This window comes from Bactrocera tryoni, chromosome 2, assembly GCF_016617805.1.
Source record: "Bactrocera tryoni isolate S06 chromosome 2, CSIRO_BtryS06_freeze2, whole genome shotgun sequence".
NCBI lineage: Eukaryota > Metazoa > Arthropoda > Insecta > Diptera > Tephritidae > Bactrocera > Bactrocera tryoni.
This window is the reverse complement of record NC_052500.1, coordinates 12,990,562-13,003,573: the sequence shown is the minus strand read 5'-3', so window position 1 is coordinate 13,003,573 and position 13,012 is coordinate 12,990,562. Positions and strand designations below refer to the sequence as shown.

At 36.2% G+C, this 13,012-nt stretch overlaps 6 protein-coding genes across 6 annotated transcripts; 2 read left to right on the top strand and 4 right to left on the bottom strand.

Moving 5' to 3' along the window:
* Positions 1–371: 371 nt before the first annotated feature.
* On the bottom strand, positions 372–2,029 carry LOC120767955 (magnesium transporter NIPA2). Its single transcript, XM_040094342.1, has 2 exons — positions 1,617–2,029; positions 372–1,559 (listed from the first exon to the last, which is right to left on the bottom strand). The coding sequence occupies exons 1-2, from the start codon at positions 1,885–1,887 to the stop codon at positions 706–708; spliced, it is 1,125 nt and encodes a 374-aa protein (XP_039950276.1). The 5' UTR covers positions 1,888–2,029; the 3' UTR covers positions 372–705.
* A 294-nt stretch (positions 2,030–2,323) lies between these two features.
* On the top strand, positions 2,324–6,772 carry LOC120767953 (zinc finger protein 808-like). The gene is made up of 7 exons (XM_040094340.1): positions 2,324–2,497; positions 2,582–2,751; positions 2,814–3,141; positions 3,199–3,327; positions 5,696–6,084; positions 6,141–6,242; positions 6,351–6,772. Exons 1-7 carry the CDS (start codon positions 2,372–2,374, stop codon positions 6,673–6,675), a joined length of 1,569 nt encoding a protein of 522 aa, XP_039950274.1. The 5' UTR covers positions 2,324–2,371; the 3' UTR covers positions 6,676–6,772.
* Positions 3,456–5,527, bottom strand: LOC120767954 (thiamine transporter 1). The gene is made up of 2 exons (XM_040094341.1): positions 4,409–5,527; positions 3,456–4,339 (listed from the first exon to the last, which is right to left on the bottom strand). Exons 1-2 carry the CDS (start codon positions 5,055–5,057, stop codon positions 3,624–3,626), a joined length of 1,365 nt encoding a protein of 454 aa, XP_039950275.1. The 5' UTR covers positions 5,058–5,527; the 3' UTR covers positions 3,456–3,623.
* LOC120767951 (ATPase family protein 2 homolog) lies at positions 6,679–9,496 on the bottom strand. Its single transcript, XM_040094337.1, has 3 exons — positions 8,907–9,496; positions 8,308–8,844; positions 6,679–8,205 (listed from the first exon to the last, which is right to left on the bottom strand). Exons 1-3 carry the CDS (start codon positions 9,310–9,312, stop codon positions 6,695–6,697), a joined length of 2,454 nt encoding a protein of 817 aa, XP_039950271.1. The 5' UTR covers positions 9,313–9,496; the 3' UTR covers positions 6,679–6,694.
* A 159-nt stretch (positions 9,497–9,655) lies between these two features.
* LOC120767956 (intraflagellar transport protein 43 homolog) lies at positions 9,656–10,804 on the top strand. Its single transcript, XM_040094343.1, has 5 exons — positions 9,656–9,850; positions 9,923–10,158; positions 10,230–10,256; positions 10,341–10,472; positions 10,529–10,804. Exons 1-5 carry the CDS (start codon positions 9,809–9,811, stop codon positions 10,797–10,799), a joined length of 708 nt encoding a protein of 235 aa, XP_039950277.1. The 5' UTR covers positions 9,656–9,808; the 3' UTR covers positions 10,800–10,804.
* LOC120767952 (endoplasmic reticulum lectin 1) lies at positions 10,746–12,878 on the bottom strand. Its single transcript, XM_040094339.1, has 5 exons — positions 12,656–12,878; positions 12,487–12,601; positions 12,301–12,423; positions 11,549–12,246; positions 10,746–11,474 (listed from the first exon to the last, which is right to left on the bottom strand). The coding sequence occupies exons 1-5, from the start codon at positions 12,800–12,802 to the stop codon at positions 10,926–10,928; spliced, it is 1,632 nt and encodes a 543-aa protein (XP_039950273.1). The 5' UTR covers positions 12,803–12,878; the 3' UTR covers positions 10,746–10,925.
* Positions 12,879–13,012: the final 134 nt, after the last annotated feature.

Sequence of the window (13,012 nt, the reverse complement as noted above, 5' to 3'; positions counted from 1 at the left end):
CGTCTCACTCGCAGAAGCACTCAATCTTTATAAACTACCGTTTACTTGTTCCTTAACTTTATAACTAATACACGATTTTCTCCAATTTACATTATTTGAATTCTATATTGAAGACACCACGAAATAGAAAATAGAAAAATACAAAGTATAATCTGGTTTATTCAAGTTGAAAACCGAATTGAATCATCAGCTGTCAGCAATAGAGCTGTTGGTGGTTTAAGAATGATGTGTGAAGGAGGAAAAAATAAACCAGAGAAGCAAAATAAACGAAAGAATCATAAACAAATAAAAAAAGGTGTCATTAGATTGTTTATGATTGTTAAGCAATTTTCCAACACTCTACTTCCCAACGTATATTCAAAAAACCAATTATTTAAATATGTTCTTGCCATTATACTAAAATTTATTTTGTGGTTTTATTATTTGAACAAATATTAAATACTAATTGTTGTTATTCCAATTTACAAATGGCCAAACTTCATAATTATTTAATCTCTGTTTAATTTACCGCTAGGTTTATCAAATACTACTGATACATGTTATGTATATAAATTATATATATATCTAATTTTCTAAAGTTAGTCCCTTTGGGCAGATTTGGAAATGTAGGTAAGGCATTGTGATCGTTATTGGTCGTCAACGCAAAACTAGTAACTAAACATTCAGGGCAAAATTATTTACTTAAACACGATGACGTTGTTTACGTCAAGCTTTTCGGAAAATATCACCAGATCCATATGAGTATCGTCGCTCTTTGGGATTCGCTACCAATATTTCCTCATCAAATTGCGAAATTCGTTGCATTTTGGGTCGCATAATGCTGCGCACATCATTCAAAGAAATATCCATATCCTTAAACGCATTCAATATGAAAACAGCTAAGATTACTACAAAGAAGCCGCACACGTCGCCTAATATATCTTCAAAACGCATATGTGTGAATTCTTTAAATAGTATTGCAGAGGCTGTTATCACAAGGGATGTGAACATAACATAATACACCGGTGTTACTATGCCTGTGTTGAAAACGTCTAAAGCTTTGTTTAAATAATTCATTTGAATAGCGATGAATGTTACAGTTACACATATCAGGAACCATGGCATCCAAGTCTTGAAATCGTTACCTGTGCCATTTATGGTATCTCGAATTGCAAGTCCAAGCGCTTTGCACGACATTACAGTTAAAGAACCGATGCCTGAGCAAAGGTATATATACACCGTAACATTTGAATGCCCATATCGGGGAGCAATGAAAAGCGCGACATACACTGTTGAGCCAAGTATGCAAAGCACGTAGAAAATGAAGCCAGGATCTTGTAATTTTTCAAATAGCACCTCTAAGTTTTCAACCTCTTTTTCTTTTGGTGAATGTATTACGATGATGGTAGATCCCAAGATGCATAGAAGGCAACCAATTTTTCCCAAAAGATTAAGTTTCTCATTTAAAAATTTCGATGCCATTACTGCTGATATAATCACACTTAGAGCACCTAATGGTGTTACAAGCGAAGCAGGAGCGAACGCGTAAGCTGCGAAATTTGCGCCCTCACCGAGTGCCACTATAAATAAAATTTTTTAAGTCCTTTTCACATTTATTAAAATACTTAAATAATTACTTGTTAATAAGCCAGCCCACCAAATCCATTCTTTTAAATATCCATATCCACCCGCAGCTGCCCGCATCTCACCCTGTCTATTTAAACGCATCAGAGCTTTCTTCTTTATTATGAAACTGGATCCGATAAAAAAGCAAGAACTAATTGCTAACCCCACTCCTATGTAGAAGTCAACCTGGGAGTATAACTCAGACAACAATGGCATTTGGCTTGTTGAAGGTATGGAATCACTGCCATATCCGACCGCAGTTCCAATCGGTTCACTACTCATTTCCGTAGGTTTTATATCGTTGAATACTTTTACTTAAATTTATTGGAAATTTCTTAAAAGAAAAATCTCAAGATACCACTTATTAATAAATTTAGTTGAAGAATGCTTGATTCACTAAATTAAGATAGGAGGATGACTCAGATTAAGCAAAACACGAAAATCGCAAATTGAGAAGAATGTTATCAATAAAGACAATTGTTACCATACATAAAAAATTACTTAAACTGAAATGTTTCAGTTTTTTACAACAATCTTGAAATCGCAATGTTTAAATTTCATTTGCAAACATTTGATAAATTATGAACTATTATTAATAATAAATGAAAAGAGTTATTTAAATTAACTTTGTTAATGAACTTGGAACCATTTTTAAATTCTGGCCATATTTGTGTACATCATTCAGCTGTGTTATCTTGGTCTTCCGTTTTGTATTTTGTTTCGCGTCACACAATTATTTTTTTGGTAGTAGCTAAGTGGAAAAGTTATGAATTTTCAGACAAGTTGCTGTCGCATTTGCTTAAAAAGTGAGTTGTTAATGTCTATATACCTTTACAGCCCCACTTTTCCATTGAGGCCCATTGAAATAGTAGAAAAATTGAATATATTCAAGGTTGGTGGCTTGCTTGCAACTTTACCGACGAACTAAAATGGACCATATATCCATAAATAAATGTTTACTCGATTTCTTTTGTAGTATGATGAAACATTACCCACGCTCCTATGTCAGTCATGTTTGTACCGACTTTTGGACGCGTATAACTTGCAACAGCTCGCTGAAGCATCCGAACGCAGATTACGTGATTATATAGGGAATGGAACCGCTAGTGGTAGCTTGGGGATATGTGGAATAAGCTCAAATACAATGTGAAATTAAATTGATTCACTATCATATCTATCAATTGATAAATTCAATTTAATTTCAACAGAAATCAGGACTCCTCATGCTTTTCTACAACTGCACCAATTGGCGATAGCTGCAAGAATGTTGGTGGTACCTCTGCCATTTATAGCAATATATGCGACATGTTTGAACGCAGTAATATGCAATCGAATAATGAAGTAATTAACGATAAAGTGTGCGCAGTGGCGGGCGAGGACATGCTAAATGATATCGAAATTGACGTCAGCAGTTTGACACGATCTGAAGCCAATGAGGATACATTGAATGAAGTTTTCGCAATCAAACATACGCAGTTGGGTTTAAATAGAGAAATCAACTTAAAACCCGACATTACTAGGGATCTAGCTATTTCGGTAATGTTTGCTTGTTTCGTATACAAAACTCGCAATTATATGATTTATATAATTTAGCCACCTACCAAGGCCAATATTGATGTACCATTGAACGAAAAACGCTTGGAATGCAGTAAACATTATAAAAACGCGAACCCCGTTGAAATAACCAAATTGCAATCAAGGGAAAAAACTTTCCATTGCAAGGTATGTGTTCATTTTTTAAAATACAGCGGCAATATGTAATTTAGAGTAATTTCAGTAGTAAAGTTATGCTATATACATACATACATACATATAATATAAAAATTTGTTCAAGCTTTCTACGTGTTTTAATGAAATGTCATAAAAATATTTAATATAAAATTTTATGACAAAGAAAAGACTTACATATATTATCTAAAGCTAAAAACATTTCACATACCCCTTATGATCATATATTATAAATATTCGATCTAAATATAAGTACAAAATTTGGGCGTTAAAATAGTTTTTCTTTTGTTCTAATAACGCCGTAATTTCTTAAACAACAATCGCAAGAATACAGCACCAAAGTACATAATTGCAATTGCAATGAAGTAACAGCCATAAATAAAAAATTGCTCACGTGGGCCTAGGCCATAACCCGTATCAGTCACCACTACTAGTGTGAGAATTGTCTGCAACACAAGAGCAGCTAGTGCGTTAATACCAAAAATCAAGCCAAAACTATCGTCAGACAAATTCTCTGCCACAATTGCACTAGCAGTAGTTATAACGAAGAAATATGAAATACCAAAAAGTATATACATAACATATGCAACCCAAACAGAATTTGTTAGCGACGAAATGATTGTGAAAGTCCCCATAAATAGCGAACAGACAGTCAATATCCACATATGCCACTTTTTATGATGGCTTGTGTTAGCGATTCCAGCCAACATAGCGCTGCCAGCACCCAAAAGAGTTACAGTTGCTTCGACCGCGCCATTGTAGAAACTCTCATGACTTGGATCTATTTCCTTCCACAGAAATTGCACGTAAGAAATCACCTGCACTTGTCCACATGTGGCCAAAGCCCACCAGAAACTCCAACGAATCACGGTTCGATTAGTATATGCACTCACTATGTGATTCACAATTAATTCATACGCATTGAACCATGAAAACTTCGCCGATACAGCAGTTAAGTCGCTGGAAGTGGATGCGATATCAGCAGCTATGCCATTTTTTGGTAAAACTAAAGTTGTTAAATATTTAAAAAATAATTGTAATCAATTGTGCATAAAAGTGGTATTGCAGGACTCACCTTCTGCTTGTATAGTATCCGTAACCGAATTCTGCTTTGTTCTAACATCTGTAAGTTCAGTACTTGGATTTGTGTAAAAATACAAACTTCTATGGACTGGTGGCAAAAGTAAAGCAATTAAAAGCGAAACAATTTGTGAACCGAATGAGAAATAATGCAGGCCCTTGTAATCCATAATTTCGGCAGAAACCAAAATTTGCGCTAAAACTCCAGCTAAAAATTTTCCACATAAAATCGCCGAACGCGTATGGCCGGTGACAATCTGATATCGCTCTTTATCCACTTTGGCATAAATATATGTGTAATACGCAACCTCGGTGGCCATAAAAGTGCCGTAAAATACTTGTCCAACTTGTAGCTCCCATATTTTATCTGTCCACAAGAGAATTGAGAAGAGTATTATACCTGAGCACGCAGATACGATAATGATCGGTTTGTATCGAAGTATGTCCGTTATTAGGAAAAAAATAGCTAGTTGTGCCAGCACAGCGTAAGTACCAAATGGATAAATCTCTTTATTAACCTGCTCAGCAGTGATATTATGCCATGGGCCGCTCAAGTATTCGGTAACAAACGGTTCTGATGGGCGAAACTCACGAAAAAATCCAAACACCCATAACAACAATGAAATACGTAACCACGCTTGCATCTTAAGTGCGTTGAGTGACCGCCAAATGTTTGTCAGCAACTAAATAAAAATAAATAACATCGAACCACGCTAACACCTGCAGCAGCAACAACACGCTTCGCTCAACTAATGTGCGCAAACATGTCAGATCTCGCGCAATGCCAAGGCGCCAATTAACCATACTTTATCACAGCTATCAAAGCAATTAAAATCAGAATTTTGCTGATTAAATAAGTGATTACTACACACTCGGCATCACTCAGCTAATACGTGGCGTAAAGACAATACGAATATAAAGCGGCACAATGCCAGTACTTCATTCTGTAAAAACTAAGCTAACATTTGTAAATAAACTGATCCACATATATGTATATACACACATGAAAGTGAGAATAAAAGATTCGACTGATCAGAGTGACAAATAAAGTGTTCGATCTTTCCCCAAAACTACCGTATAAAACACATTCCAATACAAAAAATTTCTTCGTTATTTTATTATATCATCAGTGAGCAAAAAGTTTTACACTTATAAGTAAACAATAAAAATGCACTGCAAAAACTGAAGTATTATATACATACTTACATACATACATACTCGTACAACTTAGAACATGTTTAAAAAATTAAACTTTTTTGTTTTGACTTTTAACATCTCGTAGCAATGTCCACGGCAGTTTAAGCAATCTAGCAATTTACTTATACACCAGCGTACACACACCGGCGAAAAGCGTTTCCAATGTGAAATTTGTGCTAATTTCTTCACCACATCTAGCAATTTGAAGGCACACAAGGCAACGCATTTGGAACAACGTGAATACCTTTGTGGCCAATGCAATCGAGACTTTAAAACACTGCGTGAATTGCGCCGCCACGAGCCTGTACATAAAACCGTAAAGGACAATGTGTGTGGAAAGTGTCAGAAGGCATTCACAAAACGGAGTTATTTAATGGAGCACATAGCGGCGATGCATCGAGACATGCGCCGGCACAAGTGTGCAGATTGTGGCAAATTATTTGGCAGGCGATCAAATTTGGTTTCCCACATACGGTAAATTAATTTCAGATAAAAGTTGCTGACATATTTTATTTTATCATTTCTTTTAGTATTCACTCAGGTGAAAAGCCTTTCCAATGCAAATTTTGTGAATGGAAATTTAATCAATCGTCCACCTTGGCCCGCCATATGAAAAAACATTATTCTAAAAGGTATAGCAAAAATTATATTTTTTACGTACAAACATAATTATAAATAAGTCCTTTTATATTACATATTTATACATACATGTACACTGCTTCTATCTGTTTTTATTCTAGCGAAAATCTCAACTTTAATTTTAAAACTACAGAGTTAAAAAAATCAACATTAGTGGACATCTTGCGAACACCCGAGGCGATCGCCCCGGACGCCGTTGACATGGATGATATAGATATAAACGCTCAAAGCAACTTTAACGTACTGAATAATTTATCCAGTTTAAGCGATATACATTGCATAAGCAACGACGGCTTAAATACCGAACTTGAAAGCACAACAATTGTCGAAGCTGCTGACGAAAAAGAGGCATTACAAAATAATGAAGGATATGACTTTACGAAGAACGATATTTTGGATTTCTCGACAAATCATGTAGTTTGTTAGTTACGTGCAACTGAGGGTATCAGCTTTGTTTATTGTACTCATCATAGAGGGCCAAGAGTTCCGGACTTGTACGTGGTTTCACCGCATTTAATGCGAATTCAAAATGCGTCCAATTTACACTTTCAGCGTCGAAACTATCCTCTAAACATTTCAAAGCTGCTTCTTGACACACAGCTTGTATCTCGGCACCGGAATAGCCTTCACTGCGTTGCACTAGTAAATTTATGTCTACATCATCGGCTAGCGGCATAGGTAACAATTTAATGCGGAAGATTTCTTGTCGTGCTTCCGCATTAGGTAATCCTACGTAGACAATACGATCGAAGCGACCTGGGCGCAAAAGTGCTTTGTCAATCATATCAGGACGATTGGTCGCTGCTACGATGGTGACATTCTCCAAAGCCTCCACACCGTCTATTTCCGTGAGTAACTGCGTAAGTACGCGTTCTTTAACGGATGTACCCGAACTGGAGCCGCCATCTGACCGCTCTCCACCAATAGCATCTATTTCATCAAAGAATACAATAGATGGTGATACCTGACGTGCCTTTCGGAAAACTTCACGTACCGCGCGCTCGGATTCGCCTACCCACATAGAGAAAAGTTCAGGTCCTTTTATGGAAAGAAAATTCAATTGGCTTTCGGTAGCAAGTGCTTTAGCGATCATCGTTTTAGAACAACCCGGTGGACCGAACATCAGAATGCCACGTGGCGGTTTTAAGCCCAAACGTTCAAATTTCTCAGGATGCAGCAACGGCCATTCTATTGCTTGCTTCAGCTTCAATTTCAAATCAGCCTGACCTCCTATATCACTCCAGTGCACATTCGGATTTTCTATAAGAACTTCACGCATCGCTGATGGTTTAATATGTGTCAGTGACGCATTCACGTCATTTATGTTCAGAGCACGGTTACCATCTTTCATTGCACGCAAAGCTGCTGCATATATAAGATTGGCTATATCAGCGCCGACGAAGCCATGTAATACTTGAGCCACTGCGTTGACGTCATCTAGGGAAAGTGTATGTACAATTTTGCGCAGCAGACAATGAATAATGGCAGAGCGCTGTTTAGGCGTTGGAACACCAATTTCAATTTCACTATCCAAGCGACCACAGCGACGTGCATTCGGATTGAGTGTTTCGATTTGAGATGTGGTAGCCAGTAAAAAGGTGCGTTGTGCCTGGTCCTTCGCACCGTTCAGCATATCTAGTATGTTTAGAAATGCGGCTCCGACACGTTTGGTCATTTCATTGGTTTCATATTTTGGGCACAAATTATGCACGTCTTCGATAATTATAAGTGTTGGTTGCGGATAGTTTTCGAAGGCCTTATCGAAATTAGCCTTTAGATTTTTCTCGGTTTCACCAAGAAATTTACTGAACAGTTCACTGGTATTAATTCGCATAATATTCCCACTGTCTGATTTAGCAGTATTATCCTGTATAATTGAACACATAGCTTCGCAGATTAAACTTTTGCCACAACCTGTCGGACCATGCAAAAGTAAAGCACGTGAAACTTTCACGCCTAAAATAAATTCAAAATAAATACAATAAATTCCTTATCAAAAATTCTTAAATACAGTATATAATATATGAAAATGAACATTTAGCACGAATTATTTCTTACCCGCAGGCACATTTTTTAGTCCCATAGCGATATCCATAGCTTCTTGAACGATCTTAATTTGGTTGTCCAATCCGCCGATATCCATTTTGTTTATACTAGTCATATGTGGGGAGCGCTCTTTAATTTCTGCAGATTTGGTTCGTTCTATATTAATTTTCGTACCTAATGTTACTTCGAAAAATTTTGGGGTTGCGTCAGTCTTCAACGTTAAGTTTTCAAATGTTTCGGTTAAAGACATCTCAACATCTTTAACACTGGGATCTTCCATAAAACTTCTCCACGAAACGACTTGCAAACTGAGCTTTTTGTTAAAAAAGTCCATGAAAATACGACTGTCTTTCGTAAATATCAACTTCTTTATTTCGAACTTCAGCAAGCGCTCCACTTCTTTCACTTGGGCTTCGACCAGTTCTGTTGTTTCACCGGACACTTGTGTTAAACGTAGAACAACAGACTTTGCAACTGATACACAACCTTCTGGGAGTGCAGTTATTTTGAGATTTTTTTCTCTAAACTCTGCCCAATAATCGTTATAGTCTGTAAAATTACACAATTATATATTTAATAAAAAATATATTAGAACGAAAAGTTTCATTTACCTCCTTCGCTGACAAAGATTGTTGTTAGAAACCTTTCAGGTATGGGCCAAACTAATCTCACCAGTCCCACTGATTCTGATGCGTCTACTGGTCTTATTAGCACTCTTTGGCCGATGTATAAATTTGTAAGTTTCATAGCACCTTCCGAAATGAAAACTAAGTTGTTTATATATTTTGTCGACACATCTTGTAATTGTTCAACATTAAAAGAACGCTTTTCTACTCCAACTGTATATAATTTTTTCTGATGGATATATTCCAGTGGCTCTGTAGAATCCTTTTTAATGGGACAGTATTTCTCGTGTGTCTCGCGATCCTTTGATGTAATATGTACATCGCATATTTCGCAATGATACCACGTTGCTGTCTTGGCAGTTGTTTTCTTATTTGAACTTTTTGGAGGCATTTGTTTCTGTGAACTGAGAAGAAAACTATTTGGAAGAAATTTGTTTACTAGTGAGGATAATGAGAAGGCACGTGCAATTGCAAGAAGTTGTGAAACAGGTGATTAATAGTGTTGCCGTGCGCTATAAATAGGATAAAAACACAAAGAAGCGTAATTTCTATTACGATTGTTCTTCGAATCCACAATTAATTGTTAAAATATTATAAAGAATTGCATATTTTTCTGGTGAGTTTTTCATAATTATTAATCCGAAATATACCAGAACTGAATTTTTAACTTAACAAAACTAATTTTTGATTTATATCTCACACTTTACAAATACGGTAACTACATTTGCACAATTTTTCATATTTTGTGAATCATTCATATTATTTTCATTTGCCGATCGTAAACAAACAACTGTTGCTAAGCAACAAAGAAATACAAAATTTATGAGCAAAACAAAAACATTTTCAATCAATTTAGCAATTAACGGTAACAAACCTTAACGATTTCAATGATGGATTGGGCAGAAGAATTAAAATTATCTATAAGAAAGGTAGAGTAAACCAGATTTTCCATGTTTATAATTTTCCTTAAATACTGTTGGTTAATTGTGTATTCTGCATAGAAAACTGCTCGTAAAGGACGGCGCTCCAAAAGCCGTGATCCAGTTGGTGGGGCTACAACCAGTATCAACGTAACCAATCCCAATCAAAATGAAAAAGAAATAACTATCGATATAACATTGGATTTGCAAAAGAATTCTAGCACTGCTGCCAGCGAAGAAACCGATGGCTCAAAGAAACCACCGCCACGACGCATATCGGGTGGTTGGGCTGATGTTGGCTTACTGAAGAGTTCAAAGTAAATAACAGTACAAATTGGGTCAAATAAAAACTTTTATTTTTCTTATCTCTTATACAATCATATTTTAGATCCAAAAAAGGAGCCTCATTTGATGAGTGAGTTTGAAAATAATTAGCACACATACACATTTACATATTTAAGTTATAAAATAATTTTTTTAATATTCATTTCATTTTAAGTGAACGCTTCCAAAGTGTGTCTCTCGCAAAGTCTCCTGTTGGCTCGCCGCCGCGAGATGAAATACCGACTATTCCGGACATGGATGATTTAAAAGATGAAATTTTACTTAATGAAATTGTCGAACCACCTATGTACGCACACAAGCAAAAAGTATAAAAATTATATATTGACAAGGCTTCCGTTACAGTTCTAACCCTCAACGATTAAACACATTGAGCGAAATCAATTCGGATTTGTTGAATCAGAGCGCATTTGCTTCATTGGAAAATGTTGATCTTACGATTTTGACACGCTGTCTAAAATTACCCGAAACCTTAGATGAACCGGACGAAGTATGGGAATGGGATAAATTATTTACAGAAGTAATTGCAGAAATTCATTCCGATCAACAAAGTTTCGCAGGCGGACATAAAAAAGAAATTGGCCCAGATGAAATTCCACCGCCAATGTACTCTTAATTTGAATTGGTATAAAATTTAATACTTTTTATAATTTTAAAAATTTTAATTATTAAGCTATTGTGGTGAAAATTGTTTAACATATCACTCAATCAGAATGTAGTACTACATATTAAATATTAGTTTTCATGCAAGTACATCTTGTGGTATTACTGCGTCGGGTAACACATTATTTACCTCTATGGCATCAGCTTCACCGGCAGGTTTGGCTGTTGTCGTAGATAACTCTTTTGTAGTTTCTTCTTTTGGCAGTGTATTTTTTTGAAGTAGTTGTTGTAAATTGTCTTCCTGCACTAGGCCGTATTCATCAGCTAATTGCATCAGATCGCAGATAATTGGTGACTCTACTACAAGTATGTATTGACATGTCTTTGGTTCCAACAAATATATGGAAACCGAACTCGAACTACTACTGATCGGAGTACACATTAATTTAACATCTACCTCGCGCGGAGCACCCGTACGATCGCAATGTGTTCCGCGATCATAGTGATGCCAAAGAGCTGTGGAATAACCACCACGTTTTGGCATTTTGTCCAAATTTTTAGCCAACCATTGACGATGTGAACTTTCGGAAAAATACCCCAAAAATAGTTCCGACTCCAATTTCTTATCCTTGTGAAATTGGCGTACATGTCGACCGTAACAAAATTCATATTTCCACCAACCAGTACCCTAAAAAAATATTTGTTTATGCATATCATATAAAACATAAGTATGTATGTATATGTGAACATATTTATACTCACCCCTGTCAAACAATTACTACCCGATATGAATTCTTTTATAGGTGTTAAATCCGTGATAGGTGCTTTTGGTAGATTTTGCAAAACTTCATTCTCGGCTGCTGGTGGCGTAGGTACATCAACACCAGCACCAATCATTAACTCATGAACAAGCTTATCAACATCCGGTCCTACTTTATTGAAGAAAGATAAACGCTCAGCTGCTGCGGCCGAACGTGCCAAAGCCATTGCAGCAGCGCTCGCATCATTCGATATGCGTAGTTCATCATCTGCTGATTGCATTTCACTAAGTTCTTGTCGCAACATACTTAGTGGTTTATGTACATCGGTAAGCCCATTAAAACATTTAATAGAAACCTCTTTCAATTCTTCGGGGTGGAAAGCAGGATTCATACAAAGCATATATGTAAGAATAATTGCTTCATAATTGCATGAAGATGTTTCTTTAAATGAATATATTTCGTTCTTGCCGTGAGGATAACAAACGTAACGAACACGTGTCGTACGTGGTGAATCAATAATATCACACATAGTTCCATCGGACATTTCCAGTTCAAAGTATGGATATCTGGTATTTTCAATTTTGGTGGTTTTATATTTAATGCCAGCCTTGCGATCACTTTCCCATACTTTTGTAAGTTCTTCGGTCTTCTCCGCCGACCATTTGCCTAAATAATATTCCTGTAATTTTACGCTTTTCCCTGTAAGAAAAAACGACAGTCATATATTTGGGTTCATAAAATTGATTCACCAACCTTCTCTTTCTTCGTGTGATTGTCGCACATGTTGTCCATGGCAAATTTCATAAGACCAATAAGCTTCAATTCTGTATGAACAACTTTGGGTTGAGAACAAAGGTTGTAGCAATGTTAATGGGGCTACAATGAACGTTTATTTCATTACAAGTTACATTTATTCTTCCTCAAACTATGTTTACTTACACAGTTCAGGTTCCTCAGAAGTTTGCTCTTCTTTGCTGTCCTGTACAACTGGGATAACACAGTCATACTTTTCGTGATCATGAGTGTAAAAGGTTCGCAGTTGATTCTTTAAATCCTACGATAGCAGTGATATAAGTACTCGTCATCAAACAAAGTTATTTGCACTTACTGGGTCTTTTTCTAAGTCCGGTACATCAAAGTCAATTTTATACAGGACAGAATCATCGAAATCCTTTGCCTCGTGGCTCATTAAAGAGCTGGCACAAAGTACAATTAATAGAATACATTTAGGGACTATATATTGAAAAAATTTCATCTTAAGTCAAATATTTATTTATTTGCCATGTAATTGCACTAATATTTCCGAAAAACTGAGTGATGTGTCTTTTCATCGCAATCTCAGCTGTGAATAACAGTTGCACTTATCATATTCGATATAAAGCAAATGAAATATCGATAGATAAGCCGTTAAAAGTTTGCGCAAACCCATCTATTAGAAATGTGAACAATTCCAACAACTTCCACT

Bases quoted from the DNA above. Each gene is read 5' to 3' on its own strand.
- LOC120767951 (XM_040094337.1), bottom strand. From the start codon at position 9,312: ATGCCTCCAAAAAGTTCAAATAAGAAAACAACTGCCAAGACAGCAACG. The intron at 8,845-8,906 runs GTAAATGAAACT...GTAATTTTACAG, and splicing joins AATCTTTGTCAGCGAAGGAG to ACTATAACGATTATTGGGCA. The intron at 8,206-8,307 runs GTAAGAAATAAT...AATTTATTTTAG, and splicing joins ACTAAAAAATGTGCCTGCGG to GCGTGAAAGTTTCACGTGCT.
- LOC120767952 (XM_040094339.1), bottom strand. From the start codon at position 12,802: ATGAAATTTTTTCAATATATAGTCCCTAAATGTATTCTATTAATTGTA. The intron at 12,602-12,655 runs GTAAGTGCAAAT...CTGCTATCGTAG, and splicing joins CGGACTTAGAAAAAGACCCA to GATTTAAAGAATCAACTGCG. The intron at 12,247-12,300 runs GTTGGTGAATCA...TTTTTCTTACAG, and splicing joins ATCACACGAAGAAAGAGAAG to GGAAAAGCGTAAAATTACAG.
- LOC120767954 (XM_040094341.1), bottom strand. From the start codon at position 5,057: ATGCAAGCGTGGTTACGTATTTCATTGTTGTTATGGGTGTTTGGATTT. The intron at 4,340-4,408 runs GTGAGTCCTGCA...TAACAACTTTAG, and splicing joins GGATACTATACAAGCAGAAG to TTTTACCAAAAAATGGCATA.
- LOC120767956 (XM_040094343.1), top strand. From the start codon at position 9,809: ATGATGGATTGGGCAGAAGAATTAAAATTATCTATAAGAAAG. The intron at 10,257-10,340 runs GTGAGTTTGAAA...TTTCATTTTAAG, and splicing joins AAAGGAGCCTCATTTGATGA to TGAACGCTTCCAAAGTGTGT. The intron at 10,473-10,528 runs GTACGCACACAA...CTTCCGTTACAG, and splicing joins GAAATTGTCGAACCACCTAT to TTCTAACCCTCAACGATTAA.
- LOC120767955 (XM_040094342.1), bottom strand. From the start codon at position 1,887: ATGAGTAGTGAACCGATTGGAACTGCGGTCGGATATGGCAGTGATTCC. The intron at 1,560-1,616 runs GTAATTATTTAA...TTTTATTTATAG, and splicing joins GTGGGCTGGCTTATTAACAA to TGGCACTCGGTGAGGGCGCA.
- LOC120767953 (XM_040094340.1), top strand. From the start codon at position 2,372: ATGAATTTTCAGACAAGTTGCTGTCGCATTTGCTTAAAAAGTGAGTTG. The intron at 2,498-2,581 runs GTTGGTGGCTTG...TTTCTTTTGTAG, and splicing joins AAAAATTGAATATATTCAAG to TATGATGAAACATTACCCAC. The intron at 3,328-5,695 runs GTATGTGTTCAT...AACATCTCGTAG, and splicing joins AAAAAACTTTCCATTGCAAG to CAATGTCCACGGCAGTTTAA.